The sequence below is a fragment of the Cydia strobilella genome, chromosome 1 (genome assembly GCF_947568885.1).
Source record: "Cydia strobilella chromosome 1, ilCydStro3.1, whole genome shotgun sequence".
NCBI lineage: Eukaryota > Metazoa > Arthropoda > Insecta > Lepidoptera > Tortricidae > Cydia > Cydia strobilella.
This window is the reverse complement of record NC_086041.1, coordinates 9773997-9799827: the sequence shown is the minus strand read 5'-3', so window position 1 is coordinate 9799827 and position 25831 is coordinate 9773997. Positions and strand designations below refer to the sequence as shown.

The 25831-nt window shown below is 37.3% G+C and overlaps 1 protein-coding gene and 1 long non-coding RNA gene across 3 annotated transcripts in view; both read left to right on the top strand.

The window, feature by feature from the left end:
• LOC134741220 (uncharacterized) overlaps positions 1–25831 on the top strand; it is a 257435-nt gene that overhangs the window by 38683 nt on the left and 192921 nt on the right. The gene's annotated exons all lie outside the window — the stretch shown is intronic.
• Positions 319–23135, top strand: LOC134741112 (uncharacterized). Its single transcript, XM_063673884.1, has 4 exons — positions 319–773; positions 3340–3463; positions 6541–6716; positions 22445–23135. Exons 1-4 carry the CDS (start codon positions 408–410, stop codon positions 22538–22540), a joined length of 762 nt encoding a protein of 253 aa, XP_063529954.1. The 5' UTR covers positions 319–407; the 3' UTR covers positions 22541–23135.

Genomic DNA, 25831 nt, shown 5'->3' with positions numbered 1-25831 from the left:
ATCGCGATTTTTTTTAACCAAAATGGACCAGTCAAAATGTATGAAACAGCCAAATATTTTTTCGCGATTTCCGGGTTGGTCCCACAGTATTATATTTTTTGTCCCACATCGAAGTGCCACTGTACAGCACTGTACATATAATACCCATTCTGGTTTTTTTTTTGGAGATATATAGGAAGCAAACGAGCAGAGCAGATTAAAAGGTGATTAAACACCGTGCCCCATGTGTGATAACCCTCAAACCGGCTGATGGATGAATAAGTCGCGCGTCGGTGCCTTGTCTGTGAAACGGAACGGTGACGTACTGTACTGACGTAACTATTAAAAAAAGTTAGTAGAGCTGTGACAGTCGCGGATAGTGCACGCTGGTTTAATTTAAATAACGGGGTGAATTTATTTCAAACAAAATGCCGAAGAAATTGAAAGTTGTAGTGAAATCGTTGTACTCACACGAGATTCGAAAGGATGTGAGTCTCGATGACTTGAAGTCACTAAAGCTGGAAGATGCGTGGCCATTTATTAGAGACGAAATTGAAACAGAAATCGGTAGCAGCCAATTGGTTTGTGTTCCGCACATCACGGAAACGGACCTCTACAAATGCACCTCTCTATTCGTTCCTAACGAAAAAGAAACTAACGGTAAAATGTTCACGCCGCTTGGAGAATTGAGCCAGAATCTTAATAAGGCAAAATCCAATAGCGATTATGTGAAATGGCTGGAACAAGGCGATTTTCAAGAGGAGGACTTTAAATTTCCGCATGAAAGCGTGAAGGTGAGCTGTAAACGTAATATTTAAGCATATGCTGAAATTGCTTTTAGCCTATCCTATGTACCTTTGACCTTGACCTGTCCCTTGGATCCATGCTTAAATTCAGTGTTGCCCTGGAGACCTTTTTTAGTACGCAAAATGCTATTCAACATTTTCTGTTGTTCTTTTTTTAAATATAGCTGGTCAAGCAAATCTTGTCAGTAGAAAAAGGCGCGAAATTCAAATTTTCTATGGGACGATATCCCTTCGCGCCTACATTTTTTAAATTTGCCGCCTTTTTGTACTGACAAGATTTGCTTGACCAGCTATAATTAATCGTAGACAGTTTAATTTCATAAAGTTACTATACCTTGATAAAATAAAACATTGTTAACATGAAAAAACTGTACCTCAACTTAGTACTCCTTATTTGTCATACACCTAGGGTTAACAAGTTCAAAATTATTGTTTACTTATTCTTGACTAATGATTTAATTATTCATGTGAACCTGACATGATTTATTTACTATTTAAATTATCCTGAGCAGACATTGTTTTATTGTCACATAGCCTTTGAATTTATGAAATTTAATAAACAAATTTAGAAGAAATTACATTCACAATGCTTTAGCAATTGTCTTTTTTTTTGCATATTATAATATCAGAGAAATAATTAATTATGAGATTATGACTTGATCAGAATTTTATGTTCATACCTATGTCTTTAAAATAAAGTGTGGAAGGTAGTTTGCTGCTAGCTGTGATACTGAGCTATATAATGTGGATTGCGCAAGATGCAAAATTAAAGGATTATCACTATTATCAGTCACTAAGTTTCAGTAAACGGTAAAAATCTTAAAATAAGTCGCCTTAATAGAATGGCGGGAGTGGTGTGGGGCGGATGGGGGAGGGGGGGGGGGAACGAACTCCCCCTCTAACTTTCCCCCCGCAGAGACGCTTGGTTTCTGAATTATTCATAGTTATAATTTAATCTTATAACAGTGCCAAAGATTGTGATGCAGAGAGGGGGAAGAATGAGGTGGACTCCGTGGTGGCTTCGGCCCTGGCGTAAGAAAATGCGGCACCAACGCTCGCCTCCGCAGCTCCAACTTTTTGGTCGCCTTTGGCAACCCCAGCCGCCGTCGCTCCGGCTCACTCGGTGCCTGCAGTTTCTTACGGCGGGCGAGGGCTGCCCTCCCTCCGCGCCTCCGGGCTTTTATGGGTGTCCTTAGCCATTGGACAAAGCTGAAATACCTATACATATGTATTAGGGTATTTAGAATCAGTATATCATAACAACCGGTGTAGCGGTTACAAAGAAATTAACAAATTACGATTTTTTACTTTGGAGCAGCCTGTATGTGTTAATAGCTCCTGCTGTGTCATAAATGTCATCATTGCGGCACATTTTTGAACAAGTTGTCAAAAACACTGCCAATGATTAATACAGCATGTTTCTTTTTGTTGTCGATCATTGGAATTAATTTTTGTTTGAAAATTATTATTTTTATCTTTTGGTCTAATTAAAAAAATATTAACGTTAGAGCATTCCTGAGAAGTAACCCTACGTGGGATTTCAGGGTTTGTCCAATGGCTAAGGTCACCCTGTATACACTCTAGGGGTAGGGACCACAAAGACCATGTGGGGTCGGGGTTGACAAATTCGGTTCCGTGACAAATTTGAACTTTAAAACAGAAAATATGCTCGGCTGAGGATAGTGAAGTCTCCGATTTGATTTTTGGTATGTATGGTGTACAAAAGTAGCCACAAAATATTCAATGAAATCAAAAAAATAAGGCCGCCGTGCGTTTTGTTTCACGTAATATTCAATAACATGAAAAAAATAAAAACTTATTTCCGGCGGCTAAAATTGCTTTAAATCATTTAAAAACAACCCAAAAAACGCCCCCCACAGCATCAGTTATCCTCAAACAAGGCGACTTATTTTAAGATCCAACCCCAGTAAACAATTACTTAAGTGCTTACCAGTTCCATGTATCAGTTGTTTAACCTGATTTGAGTTTGATTCTGCAAATTTCTTACTGTTCATAAATGTCTTTTGGGAAATATTTGACTACATCTGCTATTGATTTTTTTTACTTATATCTACGGCCACTAGTCATAGTCAAAATTTAAAAAAAAACTTATGCATGGCACTTCAAACTTGGCTTGACTTAAAATTTGTCAGACTTTGTAAAGTTGCTAGAAGTCTTCTGCGTATTCAGGACATCAAAAATTAATTCCCGTAAATAATTTAACCTTATCTTCGCTTCATTAACGGACTCCATCGCTTTGTTTTTGTGAGCATATTCATCCCACTTCTGAAAGTTGAAACCGCCAGAGGGATAAACACAAAACAACTTTATAATTTAGCACTTGATTTTATTCTAACTTCAAATAATAGGATAGAACACATTCTCCACAGCAATTTACTAGTGTTGACAGTTTCAACCGACGGTGACGACTGTCTGCTCCGGTAGGTTGCAGTCCATTTTAATACCCGTAAAATTGAATAAAAATGAAAACAAACGGAAATGGGTAGTCTGTCGTGGTTGTTGCAACCTTATCTGACACATTTTTCATTTGTAGATCACACTGCAAGATGAAACCATCAAGAACAAAGTGCGAGTGATCATGGTCAACTTTGTACGCTCCAGTGTCCCTAAGGACAAGCACCTTGTGAACAACATCTATCTTGATGTCAATAACAAAGGTAACAACACTTACAACATCCGTATGTAGGGACATTAATCCAGTTTTCGTTACATGTTGCAATATGCAAGATTACTACAAGAATGTTCCCAGATATTTTTCCCACTTTTGATAACTGACTTTGGTTATAATTATAACGTTTGTTATAAAAGCAAGATGATTTTATAACTAACTAAGTTTTGAATAGTTGGATATCGCGCCTGGCTTCATACAGTTGATACACACGGATGAATTCTTGAGTTATCTTGACTCAATGATGTAAAAAGGTATGTTAAGGGTGCTACATACAAATAATATATGTACTCTGCCAAGGAAAATACCAATTATTGGCCCTACTCCAAAATAATTATAAACGTGAGACCAATTAAAATGGGATTGAAGTTAAAATGGCGCTCCTTTATCTTAACATTGACAATAAATTAAACAAACAGCAGGCAGACTTAGTGCCAAATGGCATTATTTATCTTATATTGCCACAAGCTATTGTATTGTATTGTAGTTCGGGCGATTTTCCGCAACTCGACGACTGGCGCCTATTTTGCGTGACATGGGGGTGGGCTAGTCCTGCCAGCCCAGCTCCTCGAGGAAACCTATCAAACCTTTGATGTTGAGTAGGACCTCGGGGAGGTCTCTCGGGGATCCGAGATGTTTTGCCCTGTATGGGGCCACTCCGCTGCACTCCAGCACCACGTGAGAGGCTGTTTCTTCTGTCTCCATGCATCCTCTGCATAGGGGACTGTCTGTGACACCTGTTATAAAAAGATGTTTGTTAAATAGTCCATGACCTGTTATGACACTGGTCACCATGCTCAGTCGGGTCTTTCCTAATTGAAGGAGCACCCTTGTGAGCTTTCCGCTGATGCCAGGCATGGCTTGTTTGGCCTGTCTGCATCCAGTCTGGTTTAGCCAATGTTCTGTGTGTAGTTTTCCTGTACGTGCCAGCAGCATTGAGCGTACCTTGCTAAACGGTATCGGGAGGATCGGTTCTGGGCCAATCGCTCCCGCACTCGATCCTTGCCTGGCAAGCTCGTCCGCAGCATCGTTACCCCGGGATCCGCTGTGTCCTTTGATCCATTGTAGGGTGATCTTATTGTTATGACATACCTCCATTTGTCGTTCGTGGCATTCGTGTATAAGTTTGGATGTGACTATATGGCTTTTTAGAGCCATCAAGACTGCTCTACTGTCGGAGAGTATGCGGATGGAGGATCCTACTACCTTCCTTGCAGTGATGGCAGCCGCCGCGTTTATGATGCCCATGCACTCAGCCTGGAATACCGAGTTATGGGCTCCTAGCGGAGTGGTAATTGACATGTTCAGGTCTTCTGAGAAGGTTCCAGAGCCCGATCCGCTGTCTGTTTTGGACCCATCAGTGAAGATTCTGAGCTCCCGAGGATTGAGTCCTTCGTAATTGTCGTCCTCGTATAACTGTATTTTGTACCTTTTGTCGAAGATAGCTTGTTTATGAATCCGATCCGTGCCCGAATTGAGCACTGGAAATTCGTCATATACCTTAGCCAGGCAAGTTGTGTGAAGAGCTCCTATGATGTTGGACCATATATTAAGGGCTCGCAGCCTTGCCGCTGAGAGACTGGCCTCTTGTTGTATGTGTAGGTGCAGCGGTGGAAGGCTTAACATGACCTCCATGGCTGCAGTCGGTGTGGATCTCGTACAGCCAGTGGTGGCCGCGCATGCGAGCCTTTGGAGTCTTTGTAGCTTGTCTCGTACGTTGCCTAGGTTTGTTCTTGGCCACCAAACCAGAGCACCGTAACAGAGTAAGGGGCGGATTATTGTCTTATAGAGCCAGAGAGTAATTTTTGGGTTGAGTCCCCACCTCTTACCAATCATCCTTCTGCATTGCCAGAAGACAACTCCCGCCTTGTCTATACGTTTGTTGATGTGATTGTTCCAGTTGAGTTTGACACAAGCTATTGCCCGCAACTTCGTCTGCAAGGACTTAGTAACAGCAGCTAAAGTAAGTATAGCGCCTGGAAAAATTCTCATAGCAATAATTAAATTTGAGCATATTATGCACACAAATTAGCAGGCACTTCATTAATTATCTCAATTCCACCCCGCTTTTTTACTTTCTTAAGGGATGATTTTCGGGATTATAACTATCCTATGTCCTTCTCAGGGACTCAACCTATCTATGCCAAATTTCATCTAAATCAATTCAGCGGTTTAAGCGTGAAGAGGGAACACACAGACAGAAAGACAGACAGACTTTCGCATTCATAATATTAGTATGGATTGTTGACTGCCACAAAATCTTGTCAAGCAAATACAATCTATTAATCTAGGAAATATATGAAGTGATTAACGAGATAAACAAAATTTGGTTAGTTGATGACATCAGTCATCACTGTCATCACTAAACCTTATGTTTATTATAAATACTAAAGTTACTAAATAAATTAATGAATAAGTTATCTAAACCTGCCCCCTATAAATTTGCCACTGAAATTTGAACCTAAAGTGTTGGATATAGAGTTAATTTTGCGTTGGTTGAAAGTTGAACGAAACAAAGCAAAAGCTACTCTAGACTTATATTGACCGGGATATAGACCGTGATTACCTTTTGTATTATTTGTGAGCTCCCGATATTTCGACGCAGTTACATGCATCATGTTCACGGGTGACTGAAGATAGCGGGTGGGTGTCAAAGTTGTGTAGACAGCGCTCTGTCTACCCTCATTCTTGCGCGTCGGCTGCGTTCACTTTCAACGTTACCAACGGTCGCATTCACACTTGTTGGTCCGGTCGCGTTCACACTCGTTGGTCTGTCCAAACACACTACACTCACGGTGTCACTACGCGTGTTTGATTCGGATATCACTGGTTTTTTACACAAACAAATCACAGGATACAAAAGGTAATCACGGTCTATATCCCGGTCAATATAAGTCTAGTGAAACTAACCGTGAATCATTCAAAACTCTAAAAGCTACTCTGTTCCAATTGAATATGATTTAAATTTCATCAAACTGAAATAGTACTATAGGTAGAGCCTTGGGCCTTAGAGGCTAATATTATCCTTTTATCGTCACATAATAACAATAATTCGGTTGCGCACAGATCTGAAGGGCAAGAATTCGGTGTACATGATCACGAACGTGCTGATGGCGAAGACGATCGAGTTCCGAGTGACGCGCGGCACCTCCTCGCGGATCTTCCACCTCGGCAACTTGTCGCCGCTGGTCTTCGGGCTCGAGGAGTTCCTCATCGGGGACGACGGAAAGCTCGTCAAGAAGGTATTGTAAGAGTCAAAACACCAGAGCACCATTATAACAAAGATTTATTAGGGAATCACAAAATATGAGTTTAGTTGTGGATAGTAAGTACGTGGCGCGTACAACGCCCAAAAAACCGATCTACAAGATGGACGACGCTTCGTAGTCATGTGTCATTCCGGTTATGGTAATGTTGGCAGGACCGATAAATGACGATGCCGCCTTTTAGTATGTTCATGATCCTCTGTGTGATGCGCGGTGCCTCGTCGCTAGTCTTCCACCGCGGCAACTGGTCGCCGCTGGTCTTCGTCCTCATGTGCATTTAGCGTCTCGTGTTCGCGTATCTTCCACCTAAAATGTATGCGTAGATCTGGATGTCTTCATTTTAAACCTGCTAAATTATGCTTTCTTTATTAACTTTATAGGTCAGGGTCAGTCAGCTTGGATAAAACAACACGTTAAAAGTCTATATAATTGTTTCAATATTCTAAAGATATGACATAAATTCTAAGAAACTTTCGAAATAGATATGATCAGGGACCGGACAACCCTTTCCGCGATAAAACCCTTTCAATGGGCGACACTTAAACACGGCTAACACATTGAAAGACTTTCCCTTTTGAACTGCAAGCCCATTCATACCCTTACCTTTGACTAACCCTTACCGAAAAACTAACCAAAAATAAGGCTAGCTCTTAATAAGGGTTACCCTTATCTTTAAGCGCTTTTTATAAAAGTTTCCCTTTGCGTGAAAGAGGCAGGATTAGTATATATCTACGGTAGTGTATGAAAAGGAAAGAAAATACGTGCCTAGTCAAAGAACGCCGCCGTCGCCGCCGACGATCGCTCGGATTCGAAGTAATGTGTGCTTTATGAACAAGGTAGACGACTTAAATTAGCACGCTCATATGCTAAAAGGGAAGCCCTTTATAAGGCTAACCCTTATAAGGAATATGCAAGGTGTTGGTGAGCGGATGATAAGGGTTTTGTAAGGGTATTTGGGCTACCGATTACTCAAATGTGGTAGCTTTATATAAGGGTTTTTAAAAGCAAAACAAAGGGTTTCGTCTGGCAAAGGGTATGGTGAGTTAAGCCTTATGCAATACCCTTATAAAACCCCGATAAGGGATAGCGGGCCGGTCCCTGGATATGATAAACAAACTAAAATGTCGTATGCATTTACTTATTCCCGTTTACAACGAAATGTGTCATGAAATTTCAATTACGTCTTACCTACTCTACATAATAGCCCACTCATCATCAACACTTACTTAATCATGAACAGCTTTAGGTAGCTATTTAAACTTTACTTCCTACTTATTTTATTGATGTCGTTTGAGCAGGTACTTACATTTTTATTAGATTGACGATGGCGTTATCTAAGCAATTTCAATCATGGTTACATTTTACGATGGAGTAGGTTGGTATACCACCTGTCCAATATCTTGGTCCAATGTGTATTTGCGGCTCACATTATGCTTAATGAGAAAGTGAGACGCAATGACATTAGACCAAGAAATGGCGTTAAACTAAACACTTAAACAGGCTTCACATACTTTGTGGATTTATGTTAACGTCCTTGGCTTGGTTTCCTATTGTATCTGTATTATATACGCGTTGTGGGACTTCACTATGTTGATCTAGACACGGCAGCGTGTCTAGCCAAGTTCAAAGAAAAAGGAACTGGTGACGCAGCAACCGTGTGTAATATTACACGAACCATTTCGAGCTACCTTTGACCCCTTCACAACTTGAAACCAATTTAACCTACACACATGAAATTTGGCACCTTTATTTAACCCCATTAGCTTGTGTATTTAGAATACAAAATTTCATAAATGTAGCTCAAACAGTTATTGATAAATTAACTGGCTGACTTATCAAAAACCTAACCTACTTCCAGATGACCAGAAACTTTAAATTTGGCATCAAGGTAGACAATTAGGTGAATGTAGAGGAAAAAGTCTGAAAACTGAAAATTATTTATAATTTGATGGAAAAAATCTATGGGATTTTCACTTTTATGTTGGAAACTTCTCGTCTTATATTTGTTTATGTTACTTTTCTAAAATTTGGTTTGTTGGTAAAACTTACCAAGTCAAATCCTTTATAATTTCAGGATTTTCTACACAGCACAGAATTAGGCACCCATATAGATCTCATTATTTTATCGGCGAGTCAACAACGACACATATTCTTTATTATATTGAACTTGGCTTCCATTTCACATCAATATTTTTGTTGGGATAATATATTAGTATATTACAGAGATCAGGTGACACTAACAGTAACAACCCGTCAGAATAACCCGCGATATTGTTTTAATTTAGCTGAAGTTGCTGAAGGTATGTCTAAGTAGGTAGATAGGTACAACTTTAAACATTATTAAAAACATTGTTTTTATTTTTCCAACATTTTTGTATAGCTAATTATAAGTAAAAAAGACTGAACCGAAAATTTTCCACCAGCCACTGCGCAAGAGCGCAAACAATTACATCGCGCTGTGAACGACGCGCCACGCTAGCTGGAATCGTCATTGTTTAATAATAATACCTAGATACCTACTGACAACAGTCAACCAATCAATAAGCATGTAAATTTCATCTACAACGCTGTATTTTAAAACGCAACAAATAAAAAATAGGTACCAGTGATGGTATCAGCATGCCTTATTCTGAGACAACACGGCACTCTATTCTGGAAGCTCATAGAGGAAATTATCATCGGAAGATCACCGCTAGAAGTCGCCAGCAACATGCTGAGATGAGGCTATTTCGTGACCTTTTATTCTCACTATGTTCTCTATTAATTATGTAGATATGTCAAATTGTCTATTGAATGTGTGTGTACGAAAAAAAAACTATTTCAATAACGCCAAATTTGCTTAGGCTTTCCTTTGGGTTTGTACGAGAGGAGTAGATAAGTATAGGATGGCCAATTAGATTACTATGGAAGGGCCAATAACTATAGCAGTCACCCTATCCCTATCTTTGTATCTTTTTATTTATTTATACCTGTGAATGACGCTCCTACTGTACCTACTTAATGCCAAATTTTCCATGTCACCTTAATAGTGACCCCGCGCGAATTGAATCTGTTTTTCGCTAAACACTATTATTCATTTCGTTTGAAATAACATGTAGCTGGGCGCATGAAATTTTAAATTTGGACATAACAAGCACTTCTAGATCGCAGTGCATTGAGCTAGGAATTTGTAAAGAAGAACCGTTCAATCCTAATAATTTTTGTCGCAATCTTGTTCAATCCTCTTATTCTGTGAGATAATGTTACTGTTCTGTTCATATTGAAATCGCTATGGCAATATGAAAATGGGGACAAATTTTTACGAATGAATAAGATAGCGAATACTCCGGACGCTTCTGGAGCTCGTGAAAACGTGAAACCTGAGAGACACGAAGATCACGAGACACGCATGACGTATGTATAGTGCACAAGACTAGTGCAATGCCTCGACTCACGAGCAGATCAAGTGACGATACAATAAAAGAAACGAAATCATTGTGAAACGGGTGCCCTAGTTTTCCACACTCGCACAGCTGCACAAATGACTTAAGCGGTCTATCAATATTTAGGGAACATCTACTTTAATTTGGATTCTACCTATCAAGAATAAAGATTCAATCGCTTCATACAATTGCATCAGCATCACCTCTGAATCATGTATCGAAAACTATACGATGCCAATCTGAGATTTGGCAACTCCGCTGTCACACGTCTCGGTCGTCTCGACAAAATTGGAAACTTGTCGTACTCGTATTTCACTTTTGTCGTATCCCAGTCTGTAATTTAAATTTGGCAGGAAATAGTAGGTATGCAGTGACATTCAGTATCCATTTTAAGATCATCTAGAACGATTTCATAACACATTAACATTTCATTTTTAATTTATTCTTATTAGTGATGTTATGATTTGACAAATATTTGACAATGTTTTAACTTTAAATTAATTAGCTATTATTAATAGTTTAATCATATTTTTAATGATATAATCTAATTATTGCAATGTATGGATGTTGTTATCCTAAATAAATATATTATAGGTATATAAATAAAAATAAATAACGGCGGAGTCAGAAACAGTATCTCGCCGGAAGTATCGGTTTAGTTTAGATTAGAATATTGTTAAGTAACAGTAACACACATCTCGCACACAGGCGTTAACAAAACTGTTTATAGTGTCGCATTTGTTTCGCTTTCCATCTTGTAGTATAGTTTAGCACATACGACACGTGTACCATGTAGTTACCGTTCCAAAGGGCGCGATAAGAGATAACAGTGAATACCCGTTTCAGTCGGTAATGCATTTTATATCCGCATAAGCATCTTATCAATATCTTTCCTCCTTTAGAAACAGTTCTTTAAATTCAAAGTAGGTATGGGTATACTGTATTAAGGGATCTATTAATTCTAATCAGTAATTCATTCATTCATTCAATATCATATCAGTCTAATATAAATGTTCGTAACTTAAGGATTTGTTATGATTGCTCCTAAGATGAAAATGATTTTCGGACGCTACTCCCTTTTTAAATTCAGTAACAAACAATAAATAGGTACTTATTATTATTACCTATTGCGACCTTCATTATATTCAATTCAACATCATTACTATTCTCTTTATTTCTCGTAAATCATTTTTATTATATATCGGATGTTCCGCTCCGATATATTTTATGGTGGTATTATGGCCATTCCATTCGTTTCGAATATTGTTTTAAGGCGACCTTGTTAGTTAAAGGCCGCAGTTAGTCATGGCTGTTAATGCTGTTATCAGTTATCACGTTTGTGCGGTTTGTGTGATGACATCCATGCTCGAGATACAATACAAACCAGCTTAAGTCATTTTATATATACCTATTTCCGTGTGTTTGTTTCTTTACCGGCTTAAACTCCGGGTATTACTAAATAATATAAACATATGTATCGTCATACGATTAGATTATTTATTGAAATCGGGCATCAGGTGGACAGCATTATATACCCAACGCAGCCAAGACTTAAGAGCAATGATAGTAGGTAACGGGTTATTGGATAGAATTGCCATAAGTATATAATAGAGAGACTACTAGGTGGGTATATACAATAACGTGCATTGACTTGTGAAAGAGCCCTCCGGTGGCAGCATGGTTCCATTTTTATCGCCTGTCACGGTACTTTCGCACTTACATACTTGTTAGAACGTGACAGGCATGGTGGCAGGTGATAAAAATGTGCGACCGTGCTACGGCCGTTTGGAGACCTCGTTCTCGTTCTAGGTACTTACAGAATACATTTTTGAATTTTGCATTTATTTTGGTGAAATTTAGACACAACATTGCTACTTCCTAAAGTAGGTAATAAGTTTTTAAACACAATTTAAACCTTGCCTATTATGCCTAAATACCTACCTACTGCTGCTTAACATAGCTATGCGCAACTCATTGGTCTCACGTCTCACTATCATATTGATTATCTGCTACTTATTCTGTGCCACGGATGTATTTAGAGTTAAGAAGCCGAATCGAGTACATTGACCAAAAAGTGTCTACATGAGATGTCAAACAAGAGCCCTGTATCTCGTTCTAATTAGGGTGACCATAAGTCATATGTATGTGGGATATTAGGATAACATGGAATATATTAGTACAGTGCGACATATGGAAGAGTAGAAATAAAATAAAATGGATCTAAACAATATCCACTATAGAACTCCCGTGAGACTCAAACATATGAAATTATTTTAAACCGGGTCACTCACGTATTATTAAGTCGAATAGCTCGACATGTTTCGGTCCAATTTACGAGGACCGTCTTCACGGACGGACGGTTTCACGTGTCGTTGCTCCGTGAAGACGGTCCTCGTAAATTAAACCGAAACATCCCATATAACCATTCCGGTCGCAGAATCATCAAAGTAGTAACAAAATGTCAGATGTGTCGAAACGGTGTCGTAACCGTTACTACACTTTGCGACTGTGTTCAGTTTTGGTAACTTAGTGTGGTCGCCGTGTGCACACAATGTGACCAGAATTGTTTCAGTAACTAAGTGTCGTCGCCGTGTGTACACTTTTCGGTAACAAGGTGTCGACACATTGTGTACACTTTGCGTTCAGTTTGTGACCAAATCTCTACACAATATGTCGTAACGGTTACTGAAATGTTTCGAAACATTGTGACCGCAAATGACAATATAAAATACCTCTTGAAAACCAAGGTTTGTCAAACTGTCCATTAATAGCAGTGTTGCCAGATCGTCCCAAATAGGACGATTGTCCGTCCTTTTTAATGCCACACCGTCCTTTTGTCGTCCCTTCCGAACTACCGTCCCTTTTGGGCATCGAGCGTCTAGTATAATAGTTATTTGTTATACAAGGGTGCAAAGTTGTATTTTACCCGCGAGTGTAGAATTGAAACACTCGCTACGCTCAGGATTCTATAGGTGAACCACGAGCGAAGCGAGTGGTTCTAAAATAGAATCCTGAGCGTAGCGAGTGTTTCAACACACGAGAAGTAAAATACATTTGCGCCCGTGTGTAACACAAAACTTTTCACCTCACTATAGCGAGGAAAGTGCAACATCCACAGGCGTTTAGATCATCTTCATCACTGGAATCACTCATTTCTTTACGATATTATAACAGAAAACTCTGGAAGTTGTGTATTTTTACGCGAGTCGGTGAGAAAAGGTTTTAAGTAAAAAAATTGTTGACAATGTTGACATTTCTGATGTATGAAATGTCAACGATGCGTTTTGAAATTGCATCGACTCAACTTGTGCGTTCAGAATTATATTTAACATCATTATAAAAAAACAAACGTTTCTTATGGAATTTTAAGGTTTATGACTTAAAATCATTAAATAAAGCTAAATTTGGTATTTTTATTAGATTCTCAAACCATTTATTTAATGATAATTAATATCGAACGAACCATTATCATGAGCGTTTTACGTTTTGTTATCTGTCAAGCTACTTAAACACGCTCCATCCAAGGTCAAATTACTTTCCCCACTAGTGGATAAAACGCGTTTTTCCCCGCTTGTATTGAAGGATAAACGACAACTTTCCGAGCTAGTGAGGGGAAAAAGATTTTATGCCATGTTGTCAATGATTGACGTTATGAAGTTCGGGTCTCTACCTTCTCTTAGCGCCTATCCTTTTGAAGGTATGCTTTACAGTATGTATGCGGTATGCTTTTTTAATAAAAAACCTGTTACGAAAAGGGGACCAACCATTGGCGCAAGTAGCGAATCGCATACAAGAACTGTCGAAATTGAATATAGAGACTACTTGCAAAAAATCAGATCCCGCCCTCAAAAACGAGATTTTACTGGAAACTGGTGAAAAAGTTTTTAAGACAGTCAGAATTAGTAAAAATTACTCGATATCTAAAAACAATAAGGACAAGTGGTTTCTAACTACTGACAAAAATTTAACAGAAATGCAATACGCTACTTGTGTAGAAGGAAAAATAAAAGTCTCCGGCGGGAATATAAAAACAAATATAATTTTTTTGAGTTGCCATTTAAATCATCAAACATAAACATATATGCCACAGCGCTCATTTATGAAACTGAAGAATTGAGAGAATATAATTCAGACTACATTAAATGCAAAGTTTTTGATATGGATTGCAATACCGAAATGGTATTCTTTCCAATATTATCAACGCTTCTATAAATAAACATTAATTATTAACATTCTCTAAGCATACTTTTTTAACCCTTATCTTGGCAAGGCTCAAAATATTTTAAATTTTAATATTTGTTTAGTGGTTGACCATACTAAACTATTAAAAAATAACAAGAAAAAAACCAGGGTTTTCCACTTTACGAGTTTTCGCCCGGGAGGCTATTGGTCATTAAAATCGGTTCGTGTCTCGCAGTCTATATATTATATCACAACCATCCGTTTGTACTTATTAATTACTTATTTAAAACTTAAACTACTAAAACGAATTGCTGAAATCATTATACAGGATAATTAAAAATTAACGACTTAATTATATTAGGTATTCTAGTGAGATCCTCATAGATAAAGAAAACATATTTAAAAAAATGCAAGAAATGTCACGGAACGCTCACTTTTTGTAGGTACTTTATATGTAACAATGTGTGAAAAATAAATTTTTTTATAAAAAAAACTTCCGGACACAATTTAAGAATCACCAATATAGTACCATGTTTTGTATGAAAACAAAAACCTTTAAATGATCTAAAATGATTTCCAGAACAATATACTAGAAATTGATTTCGTCTAACTTACACTACTTCAAAGTCATAATAATAAAAATTTAGTCTGTAAAAGGTAGAGTACAGGATATGTGTAATACAAATTACTATTTTTAGCAGTCCAAACTTTACGAAGTTTACAAATAAATATGAGCGACAAAATCAGTGCTTTACGCGCGCTAAACGTCCATCAGTTACTAATTTAGAGTCTGTTTTCAAAAAATTGATCTGTAAAACTTCAAGATGAGAAGACGTGCTAATAGAAACCAGTACTTGTTATTTCTATTAAGTACTGTAGCAATTTTGGGAATAAATAAAAAATATAAATGCCACAAGATATATATATTGATATTTACAAGCCACGGAAATCAACCTTATTAAATAAAATGCCACGGAAATCAATTTTATAAAAATGCCACGGAAATCAATCTTATTAAATAAAAAATGGCTAAAGCCTACTGGTACCAGTGGGGATCAGCCAGGAGTGAAGGCTGCAAGTAATAAATATTTAACAGTGGTTTAAAGTATAAAAGATATAAAAAGGAAGACGTTGAGTAGATTGCCTAAAATTGGTAGGTAGGAAATAGGTTGGTCACTTCCCTTGAGAGAAGAGAGTGAGCTGCTTGGAGAAACAGGCCCAGGCCTATACCGGTTCCGGTCAGGCGGATTTCGGAGCCGCAACCAGGGATCTATGCCGGACACTGTGGTATGGCGTGCGCCGTGATCCGTGTCCAGAAAAAGTAGGAGCAATATGTTCTCCAAATAAAATGAAAAACTGCGGACGAAGAGAAGGGCCACGCTATAATAAAGTGATGAAATGAAAACCAATAAAATAATAAAATAGAGTATGGAACGGACTTACCCGCGACAAAAAGCGGTTCTCCTTATTTCTAAAGGGTCGGCTATTCACGTTAAAAAAACTTCCGTGATCCTGGATAAACCCGGTACTTGTTATAGTTGGGCAGAAATGGCAGAATTACTTTTATTTTGTGAAAAGATCAATTACTTTTTCACCATCACATCTAATTCCTTCTCACATTGACAGTTTTCACACCTTCATCTTTTTTTCATTCTTTTGGCAGTTGTCAAAGCAAATCAAAGAATTCACTTGTAAAGAAAAAAGGTTTCTCCTAAAGCGTTATGCTGCAGTACGTATTAAAAGGTGTTCAAGTTCTGCGACTTAATCTAACAATTTTACATTTTTGCGACTAAAATCGATAACAGGCTCTTACTAAACTAAAACGACTTGCTGAGATCATTATAAATAATAATTAAAAATTGACTACTTAATTATATTAGGTATTCCACTTTACGAGTTTTCGCCCGGGAGGCTATAGGTCATTAAAATCGGTTCGTGGCTCGCAGTCTATATATTATATCACAACCATCCGTTTGTACTTATTTAATACTTATTTAAAACTTAAACTACTAAAACGAATTTTCATTTTCATTTTCGAATTGCTGAGATCATTATACAGGATCATTAAAAATTAACGACTTAATTATATTAGGTATTCTAGTGAGATCCTCATAGATAAAGAGTACATATTTAAAAAATGCAAGAGATGTCACGGAACGCTCACTTTTTGTATGTACTTTATATGTAACAATATGTGAAAAATAAACTTTTATGCCAAAAAAACTTCTGGACACAATTCAAGAATCACCAATATAGTACCATGTTTTGTATGGAAAAAAAAAAGTTTTAAATGATCTAAAATGACTTTTCACTAGACTTATATTGACCGGTATATAGACCGTGATTACCTTTTGTAATGTTTTTGAGCTCCCGATATCCCCGATATGATATAATGAGGGTAGACAGAGCGCAGTCTACACAACTTTGACACCCACCCGCTATCTTCAGTCACCCGTGAATAAGATGCATGTAACTGCGTCGAAATATCGGGAGCTCAAAAAACAATACAAAAGGTAATCACGGTCTATATAGGTAGTGAAACTAGCCGTGAATCATTCAAAACTCTTATAAAAACTTTTATGACAAAAACAAAAAATCTGGACACAATTTAAGAATCACCCGATTGCGTCGAGGAATCATTTGTATGTTTGTTTGTTTTATTTCCTTCTTGCTTCTTTTCTTTGTCATTTGTATTCTGTAGCAATTGGTTAGATCTGAAAATAAAGATAACTTGCGGTCACGTTGGGCAAAAAACTATGTTTAGTTTGTTTTTCTCGGGGCAAAAGGAACAGTATTAATATGCAAAATAGTAAGGCACAGAAATACCAAAACAAAAAAGTCGCAAATTTTTACGCAAATAAATCGTACTTTTTTGGTCTGTCACTATTATTTCTACGCCATTATATTATATATATATATATTTTTTTTTTTTTAATCGCTCATACGAAAAGTACGTAAAATCGTACTAAAATGTGAGGTTTAGCCAAAAAGTACGATTTTAGTACGGTTTTGGGCGAGGTACGTTTTAAGTACGTATGCTATTCAAAAAGTACGTAAAATCGTACTAAAAGCTCTGGCAACACTGATCTGAAAACAAATGAGTACAAGGAGCCATTTTGCAAATCCAGTAACTTTGTTACTACTTTTGACATATGTCTACACAGAGTCGTAACATTGCGACTACTTTGTGACTGGAATTTTTCTCAGCCTTAAACCATATTTTTACATCATAACTACCAAGTTTAGTAGTATGTAAAGCGTTTTTTTTATTATTTAGGTATAGTATATGCATCGGAGCACTAAAATTGCATCAAATAATGTAGTTATGAACACATGCACTGAGAAGTAAATAATTTCATTTCTGGCTAAACTAAAATAATGAGGTGGCGCGTTGATAAAATTACACCTAGTTAATCAAATCACTCGAGCAGTTTAATTTCCCATAGTATTTAAAGCCATAATGTAATATAAATGCAAACAATAAATACTTACGTCTTGTAAATCCTTTTTAGCGATGGCGTTTGTCACTTGTTTATTTTTATTTAAGTATATTTCCATCTGACAGTTCCCATTTGAAACGAACAAAATGAACGAATGATTTTGAGATAACTAGTCGCAAACTGGTAACAATGTGTGCACACGGCGACGACACTTTGTGACTGAAATGTGTGTCGAGCCTTCCCCATTTTGGTAACGACGACGTAACGGCGACCACACTGCGACCGTTTTGTGACCGGAAAAGACGGTGTCGACGCAAGATGTCTCTACACCGTGTCGTAACGGCGACCGAAAATGGTTGTTAGGGATGTCGAGCTACCCGGTTTAAAATAATTTAATAAACAATTTCCATACAAAATTGTTTCCATGTCTAAGCATTAACGTCAATAATGTGAGAGTGACGAAGAAAGTGGGGCCCTCATTTCAACTATGTTACGTCGCACTATAGTGACATCTAAAAAAATTGAATTTTTAACTGGTCACGTTTTTTTATTTGTAGTGTGCCTCTTTCGCACTCAATCATGGTATGTTCATAAAGATCGGCTTCCCTTTTGCACACTTCAGCTATTTTTAAGTATAAGCGTCATTGTAGTTCAGTGGTTGCAAATTTTTCAAATTTGCCGCCTTTTTCTATTGACGGAAATGTGTGAATGTGTGTAGAGAAGCTGTTCCCTAGAAGTGGCCACGACCCTCATCAGTAATGAGGAAACCGATGCAAGGAGGGGACATATCCCTTTACTTTAAATAAAGCTTCATGAAATAAAACTATGAAAACGGATTATATCGCGTATCATCCGTTTTCATAGTTTTATTTCATGAGTAACTATCGCGGTAACCGAAGACAATATTAAAGCTTCATGCTTTAGACATAGAACTTCTTCAACTCCTGCCCAACCCTAAGACTTCCACGCCCGATGACCTCTCAACAAGATCTCCATATCAAATTACCACGCGCCTCTTTTCGCATCAGCTTCCAGTCACCTCTTTAACCTCTTAATCAGTTCATTATGTGGGGGAAGGACCTGTACTAAAAGACCTAAATCTTCGTATGCAAATTTCCTCATTTCTGCTTCATTATGCCTTATTGTTTGTAGTTAAAGCCAGTTTACCTTTACACAATATTCATAACGATAACATACCTACGTTGATCTTTACCTCTCTTTTAATGTTTGGCCTTGGTTTAAAATAGCCTTAGTGTGACTAGAGACTAGAAATTCCGTAAAATACGTATCACGATTAGGTAGCTATGTAAATTGCTTTGAAGTACATTATACTGCTTGGCAATGATCCTAAAACAGAGTATAAGTATATGTACGTAACTAGATATGGCTTTACATCGTTAATGGAGGAATAAGATAAGATAAGATAATAAGATAAGATAATAATTTATTTCATTTCAATCTTAGTTGGTAAATACATAGTGGTCGAGTCCTCCTATTAGGTATGAAGTACCTGTATCAGGAGACCTCGCTCTTCCAGAATTACATTTTTTTTTTAAATCTATACTAAGAGAAGTAAATAAAGTTAACATTAACATTATAAATTTATAATGAATTAACTAGTTTGCCAAATTAACGACTACATTTACATTTATTAATTTTACATATTTACATAGCTAAAATTATTCTTACATATCTATTTTATCATCGTGTGAGTGCATGCGCGCGCGCGCGTGTGTGTGTGTGTGTGTGTGTGTGTGTGTGTGTGTGTGTGTGTGTGTCGTTTTATTTTAAGCTTTTATTTACGAATTATATCTTCAGTAGCTTTATAGTCAAGAGCACTTAACCATTTAATTATTGCTTTTTTACATTCATAGTTATTTAGCGAGTGTATATTAAGTTCCTTATTTATCATGTTATATATGACTGCAGATTGAACCTCGTATTGCCTCCTTGCAAAGGCTGATTTACATCTGGTCTCAGGTACAACTCTGTGATTCCTTCTTTGGGTTAGTAAATTGAGATTAAGCGGTGTAGAGCTGTGGAGTTTTAAGGTCGCAGAGGTTATGTACAATTTACGCATACTAATAATAATAATATAATTCCATACTTATTTATTTTTATCCAGCTGTGCCCGTGGGAAAAGGTCTGCATTATTACCCGTCCATCGTGCTACTATTAGTTAGGTGGGGTTATGGGGTATACAATACACTCACATCACCCAATATAATTTCTGATATCAACAAATATTTTTTTCTTATCTCCATATTGGTCTAAGTATAGATATTAAATAGGTATTTTTTGTTCGTGTTTTTGTTTTCAATATTAATAAAATAACAAATATTATGAATTGCTTTGTTATTGCGAGAATTTTCCTCATAATCTTAGGTGTCAACTTACTTATCTACCTGTTATAGGTGTTTATAGTGTACAATCGATGTACTTGTATAGTTCAATCGATAATCAAAGGCCCTATTTTTAGTCCTATGTGCATGACAAAATAGAACAACAGCAAAGTAGATAGGTATGTTACCTACTTTTGTGCTAATGTTATGTTATTTGTTCATCACCTGCCGAAAAATATTGTTGCAACGTGACGTGATTAAGATCAGCTAGGTGACTCCGGAGAGGTGTGTCGTGTGTGGTCCAAGTCGCGCGATTAGTGGAAGCCGTACGAGCCCAATTTCAAAGAAAAACCGCAAATCGATGTACAGTTTAGCCATTTGGCACAATCATACTAGCCTACTAGAGGTCAAAACAAACTAAAACTCCCGTGAGACTCGTCGACGACGTGTTTCGATCCAAGCTCCGTGAGGACGATCCTCGTAAATTGGATCGAAACATGTCGAGCTATTCAACTTAATAATACGTGAGTGACCCGTTTTAAGTAATTTATTAGGTCAAAACAAAGTTTTTGACCAGCAGTTCGTAAAAAAAATCACGTAGAAACGGAGTGCTGTCATTTTTTTTTTCAGAAACCCATCGTGGTTGGTATAATATGAAAGGAATTTTTGAGGCGATTCTAAAAATATACCACATTACATTACATTTCAGCCATTTTTTTTATTAGAACAAAAATAATTTTCAAAACATAACAAGGTTAGGCTCCTCCAGCCAGATACGATATGGCTGATTTTTTTTGTACAATATATCAAAAATGATACTTGATTTTAACCCCAAGGAAGCAATTTTTAAAATATTTTCATTTAGTTATTTTTTAAAAAGAATTCAAAATATTGAAATTTGATAAGGTTTCTGAAAAAAAACGGGTTTTTTTTAGGAACTGCGGGTCAAAAAATGGGTTTTGACCTCTAGTGTGCCAAATGGCTAAAATGTACATCGATTTGCGGTGTTTTTTTTGCGTACAGCTGGCACTAGATTGGCGCGTTGCCACTCATGACGTCCGGCTGAGCAGATTGGAAATGTAAATGGTTCATCGATCTAGCTTGTTACGTTGAACTCTACTACTCTTTTATGACTAAATATACAGTTAAGTCTGTCGACAGAGGCAAGTGCCTCCTTTAAAAAAAAAGATTAGATCGCGAGTCGCGCCCGGAGGGGCCGCAGAATAACAACTGATCTGGGGAAATATCTGCATGAGTGTAACTAGTAACTACTCTAGCATAGGTACTTACACATTTTATTGTATGCTTAACTCGTTCGCGTCCTTTCTGTAGACACCAAAAAAGTTGAGAATCAAAAGTATTTTTTTATTCTGCATCCTTACAGGGGAGATATATTTGATCAGTACCTACTTGAGTTGAGACTCAACTAAGAAAAACGTGATATGTAGCATGTAGCCACCTACGTATTGTATGTACCCGAGTCGTTAATTTTATTGTAGGTACTGTCCACAGTAGCAACCTTTTTCTAAAATGTGTTTGAACCTTTGACCCATAAGCTTGCTTTTGCTAGCAAACGTAAGGTGTGTTCACTACACTGAACGATTTTTATTAAATTAACCCGGAATGCGTGCCGTGCGTCCGGCGGGGGCAGCGGCTGAGCTAGCGGCGGCTCGGAAGCGGGAAAAGTATGCGGTGTTGACGCACTATCTATTTGTCCCTCTTGCCGTGGAAACCACTGGCTGACTGTTGGTGTGCTGAGGCCAAGACTTATTGGGGAAGTGGGCAGACGGTTGCGGGAGAGTGGTCATGACCCTCGCTCCGGGTCGTTCCTTTTGCAAAGGTTGTCCATCGCTGTTCAACGCGGCGAGCGTGATGGGCTCCTTTGCGCCTGGAGGGGCGCGGGGCGAATTTTGTGAATAGTTTTTGTGAGTTTCTAGTTTAGGTTAAGATTTGTGTAATGTTTTATTTTAATTTAACGTAGAAACCCGGAATTACAAGAACACCATGAAAGGATTGCATCACTCATTGCATAACTCTGCTATAGGTAACAGTAACGTAGGTAGGTACTTCAGTTTCGTGCTTTAACTTTTTTATCGTTATATTTTATCGTAATTACCTACACTAATAAGCTAAATGACTGCACAGGCAATAAAAACTTTGGTGGATACGAAAATGAAAGAAAAACACAAATCCTTAAATGACGCATGGAATTTAAGAGTTATTATTTTAAAAACTGTTCTCAAACCTCATAGGTATTATACCTGGGTAGCGAAGTTTCGATAAAAACAAATATTTAAAATGTCCCATCCTTTTTTCAGGTACCAGTGACCATCAAGTCCAAGGCCCTGCGTTGGAAGAAGGTGGACTCCTCGGATCACTTGTACATCGTGGGCAACGAAGCCTGCAGTGCTTAGATTATTTACACAGTTTAGTAAAAATGCTTCGGGCTACCTGAATGAGCTCACCACAAGATAAACTTGCTGCCACATGAGATTGCGGATGTAGCATATAAACGTAAAAAACCGTTTACTCATATAAAAATATGCTTATAGGCGCGACATTTGGCCTTATGTTACGTGGACTTCACGTATCTTTAAAAATAGGCTGATATTTTAAAGGTGATTTTCAAAATCTCCATAGGTACTAAATTAAAAAAAGGTTTATGTGTTATCAAGGGCAGCTCTAGCAAGACCTCAAAAACTGGCGCCATTCGTGATTTTTCAGCTCCTCTTTCATGGCGGCGCCGCTCGTACCGCCCTAGGGTCGTCCTTCGTCGTAATGGATGAGTATCTATTAGATAATTTCTGTTTTAGGAGGTATTATCACTTGGCCAAGCCATGACCTATTTTATGATAATGAATCACTAGGTTTAGATTAGATTTTATCTCAGTTACTTAGATAATTGATCTTTATGAAACTGTATGCATAACCTAAAGGTTAAAAAGGCCTTAAAAGGCACACCAATTAAATTAAAAAAAAAATGGTTTATGTGTAAAGCGAGGTTTAGACTAGCAAGAACTTGGATGCAATTTACGTTACATTGCGGTATCTGATCAAACTTTTGAATGCAGTTTACCTTAGTAGTCGGCAATGTAACGTAAATTGCATGCAAGTTCTTGCTAGTCTAAACCTCGCTTAATAATTTGACATTCCAAAGTATGACTCCATAACTTATATCAGTGGTGTTAACAAAAATAACATTAGTTATTATAGTTTGTCAAAGGACTCTCATTTCAAACATAGACAGAGAGAATCATACTATCTTTGTCTTACACTAGTACTAGCACCCAAAAGAACAGGATGAGTATAGTTTTTTTTTGTTCTTATTTACTGCCAATTTGGTTTGACCAACTATACCTACATTTCTTTCTCAATCCTGCTCTGTGTCAATGCTTTATTACACTGGCAATTTTGGTGGGAGAGTTCGTTGTAAAAATCCCTATTCTGAAAAAGTCCGCGTTAATGGAGTTTATTACACATTTATTATTCCAAGGTAATTAATTAGGATGTAAAGCAAGACCCAGTACTTAAAAACGTTACGTTCAGTATTTGTGATGTGATGCTACTTATACTAATAGATAATTTTACCCCTGCCTAACCCTCTACATTTCTATGAAAATAGCATATATTATGGTGATTAGTAAGTACACTTCACATAAAGAAGCTAACATCATCGTGTTTGCACATATTTGATGTTGATAATCCAAATTCGTGTGCATTTTCTAAGCCATTAAGTCTCATTGATGTCGCCAGACTCCTACTGAGCTATTTTATAAACGAACTATAATTTGATGTTTTCACCACCTGCATTGTGATATTTTTAGTTGTAACTATATAGAATCCTGGGTTCATGTTTTCAATGACAAATTTGAATAATGGATAGCCTATTCCTTCTTAACTAGATGAATTAGGCAAAAACACAAATGATTATTGAAAATATTGAAGTATATTATGTTTTTTTACCCTGTGACTATTTATTGTGATGTCATTGTAATTTAATTCTAAGTGTATAATTGATTAAGTCTTTTAATATTGTGAGTATTGTGACCATCTACACAATTAGTAGGTTATCCACATTTGTATCTTTAAGAAATAAATGTTTTCAATTTAAATAAACTACCTATATGTTGAAATAATGACAAACTTTGTTTTATTATTGAAATCCCTTCATTCTTTATTTAATTAAAACAGCCCAAGTAGAGAAAACCCGCCACTGGCTGCGCGACGCGACACGATACAAGTCGCATTTCCTCAAGCAGTGAAATTGAAATAACAGAAAATAAATTATTAATTATGTATTTTTTTATTAATAACTTTTACATTGACACATTTTTACACTTTCTAGACCAGTTATTGACACCAGCTCACCACACTTATCCTATAGGTATTTTCTAATTTAGTTAGTCTTGCTTGACATATCTAGATTCAATGTATAGTCGAAGGCAAAAATATAGATCCAGACAAATGACTCAAAAATATGTGAACACGACTTTATTGTCTAAGAGCGTACACATATTTTTGAAACTTTGGAAATGTACCTAGTCGGCTCATAAGTTCTGTCACTGGCCTTTAAAATTTAAATTTGGAACTCCTAAAACAAAACAAAAACCGTTCTGCATTTGAATTTCGAATCTTTATTAAATATTTGAGTAGTATAATTTTGCAATTTTCTGTTTTCTTCAACATGGAGTGGACGCTTAAAGATAGCCGTACCGCAATAATTGCACTATATCGTTGTGGTCACTCGCCGACTAAAATTTTTAAGCTACTTGAAAATTTAAAATTCTCTCTAAGATTTGTGTATCGTACCATAGAAAGATACAGTGAGGTCTCTAGTTTAAATGACAAGAAAAGAAGCGGTCGTCCGCGTACAGCTAGGACGCCAGCGGTTGTACAAGCAATTAGGGCACGCATTGCCAGAAATCCCGCTAGGAAACAAAAAGTTATGGCCCTCCAGATGGGTTTGAGCAAAAACACGGTGAAAAGAGTGCTTAATCAAGACCTGAGACTTCGTGCTTATAAACGAAAAACTGGCCATCTTCTCAATGGTCGGCTTAAAGCTTTAAGGCTTAAAAGATCTAAAGCTTTATTGAAGAAGTACGCTAAAAATAAGCACCGTTGTATACTGTTTTCGGACGAGAAAATTTTTGACATAGAAGAAAACTGTAATAAACAAAATGATAGAGTGTACGCTCGCAATAGTAAAGAAGCGTCTAATAGCATTCCCCGTATTCAAAGAGGTCATCACCCTTCATCTGTGATGGTTTGGCTGGGAGTTTCTTATGCGGGCGTCACTAGTATGCATTTTTGTGAGAAAGGAGTAAAAACTAGTGCCAAAGTGTACCAAGACACGGTGTTGACTAATATTGTGAAACCACTATCCCATACGATGTTTCTAAACCAGCATTGGGTTTTCCAGCAAGACTCTGCTCCAGCCCATAAGGCAAAGTCTACACAAGCCTGGCTCGCCTCCAATAAAATCGACTTTATACGGCATGAAGATTGGCCCTCCTCTAGCCCAGATCTTAATCCTTTAGACTATAAAATATGGCAGTATTTAGAGGAAAAGGTGTGCTCAAAACCTCATGCAAATCTAGACTCGCTGAAAAAATCTCTTGCTACGGCAGTGGCCAATATCGACATGAAAGTGGTGCGTGAATCCATTGACGACTGGCCACGAAGACTTCAAGCCTGTGTAGATAATT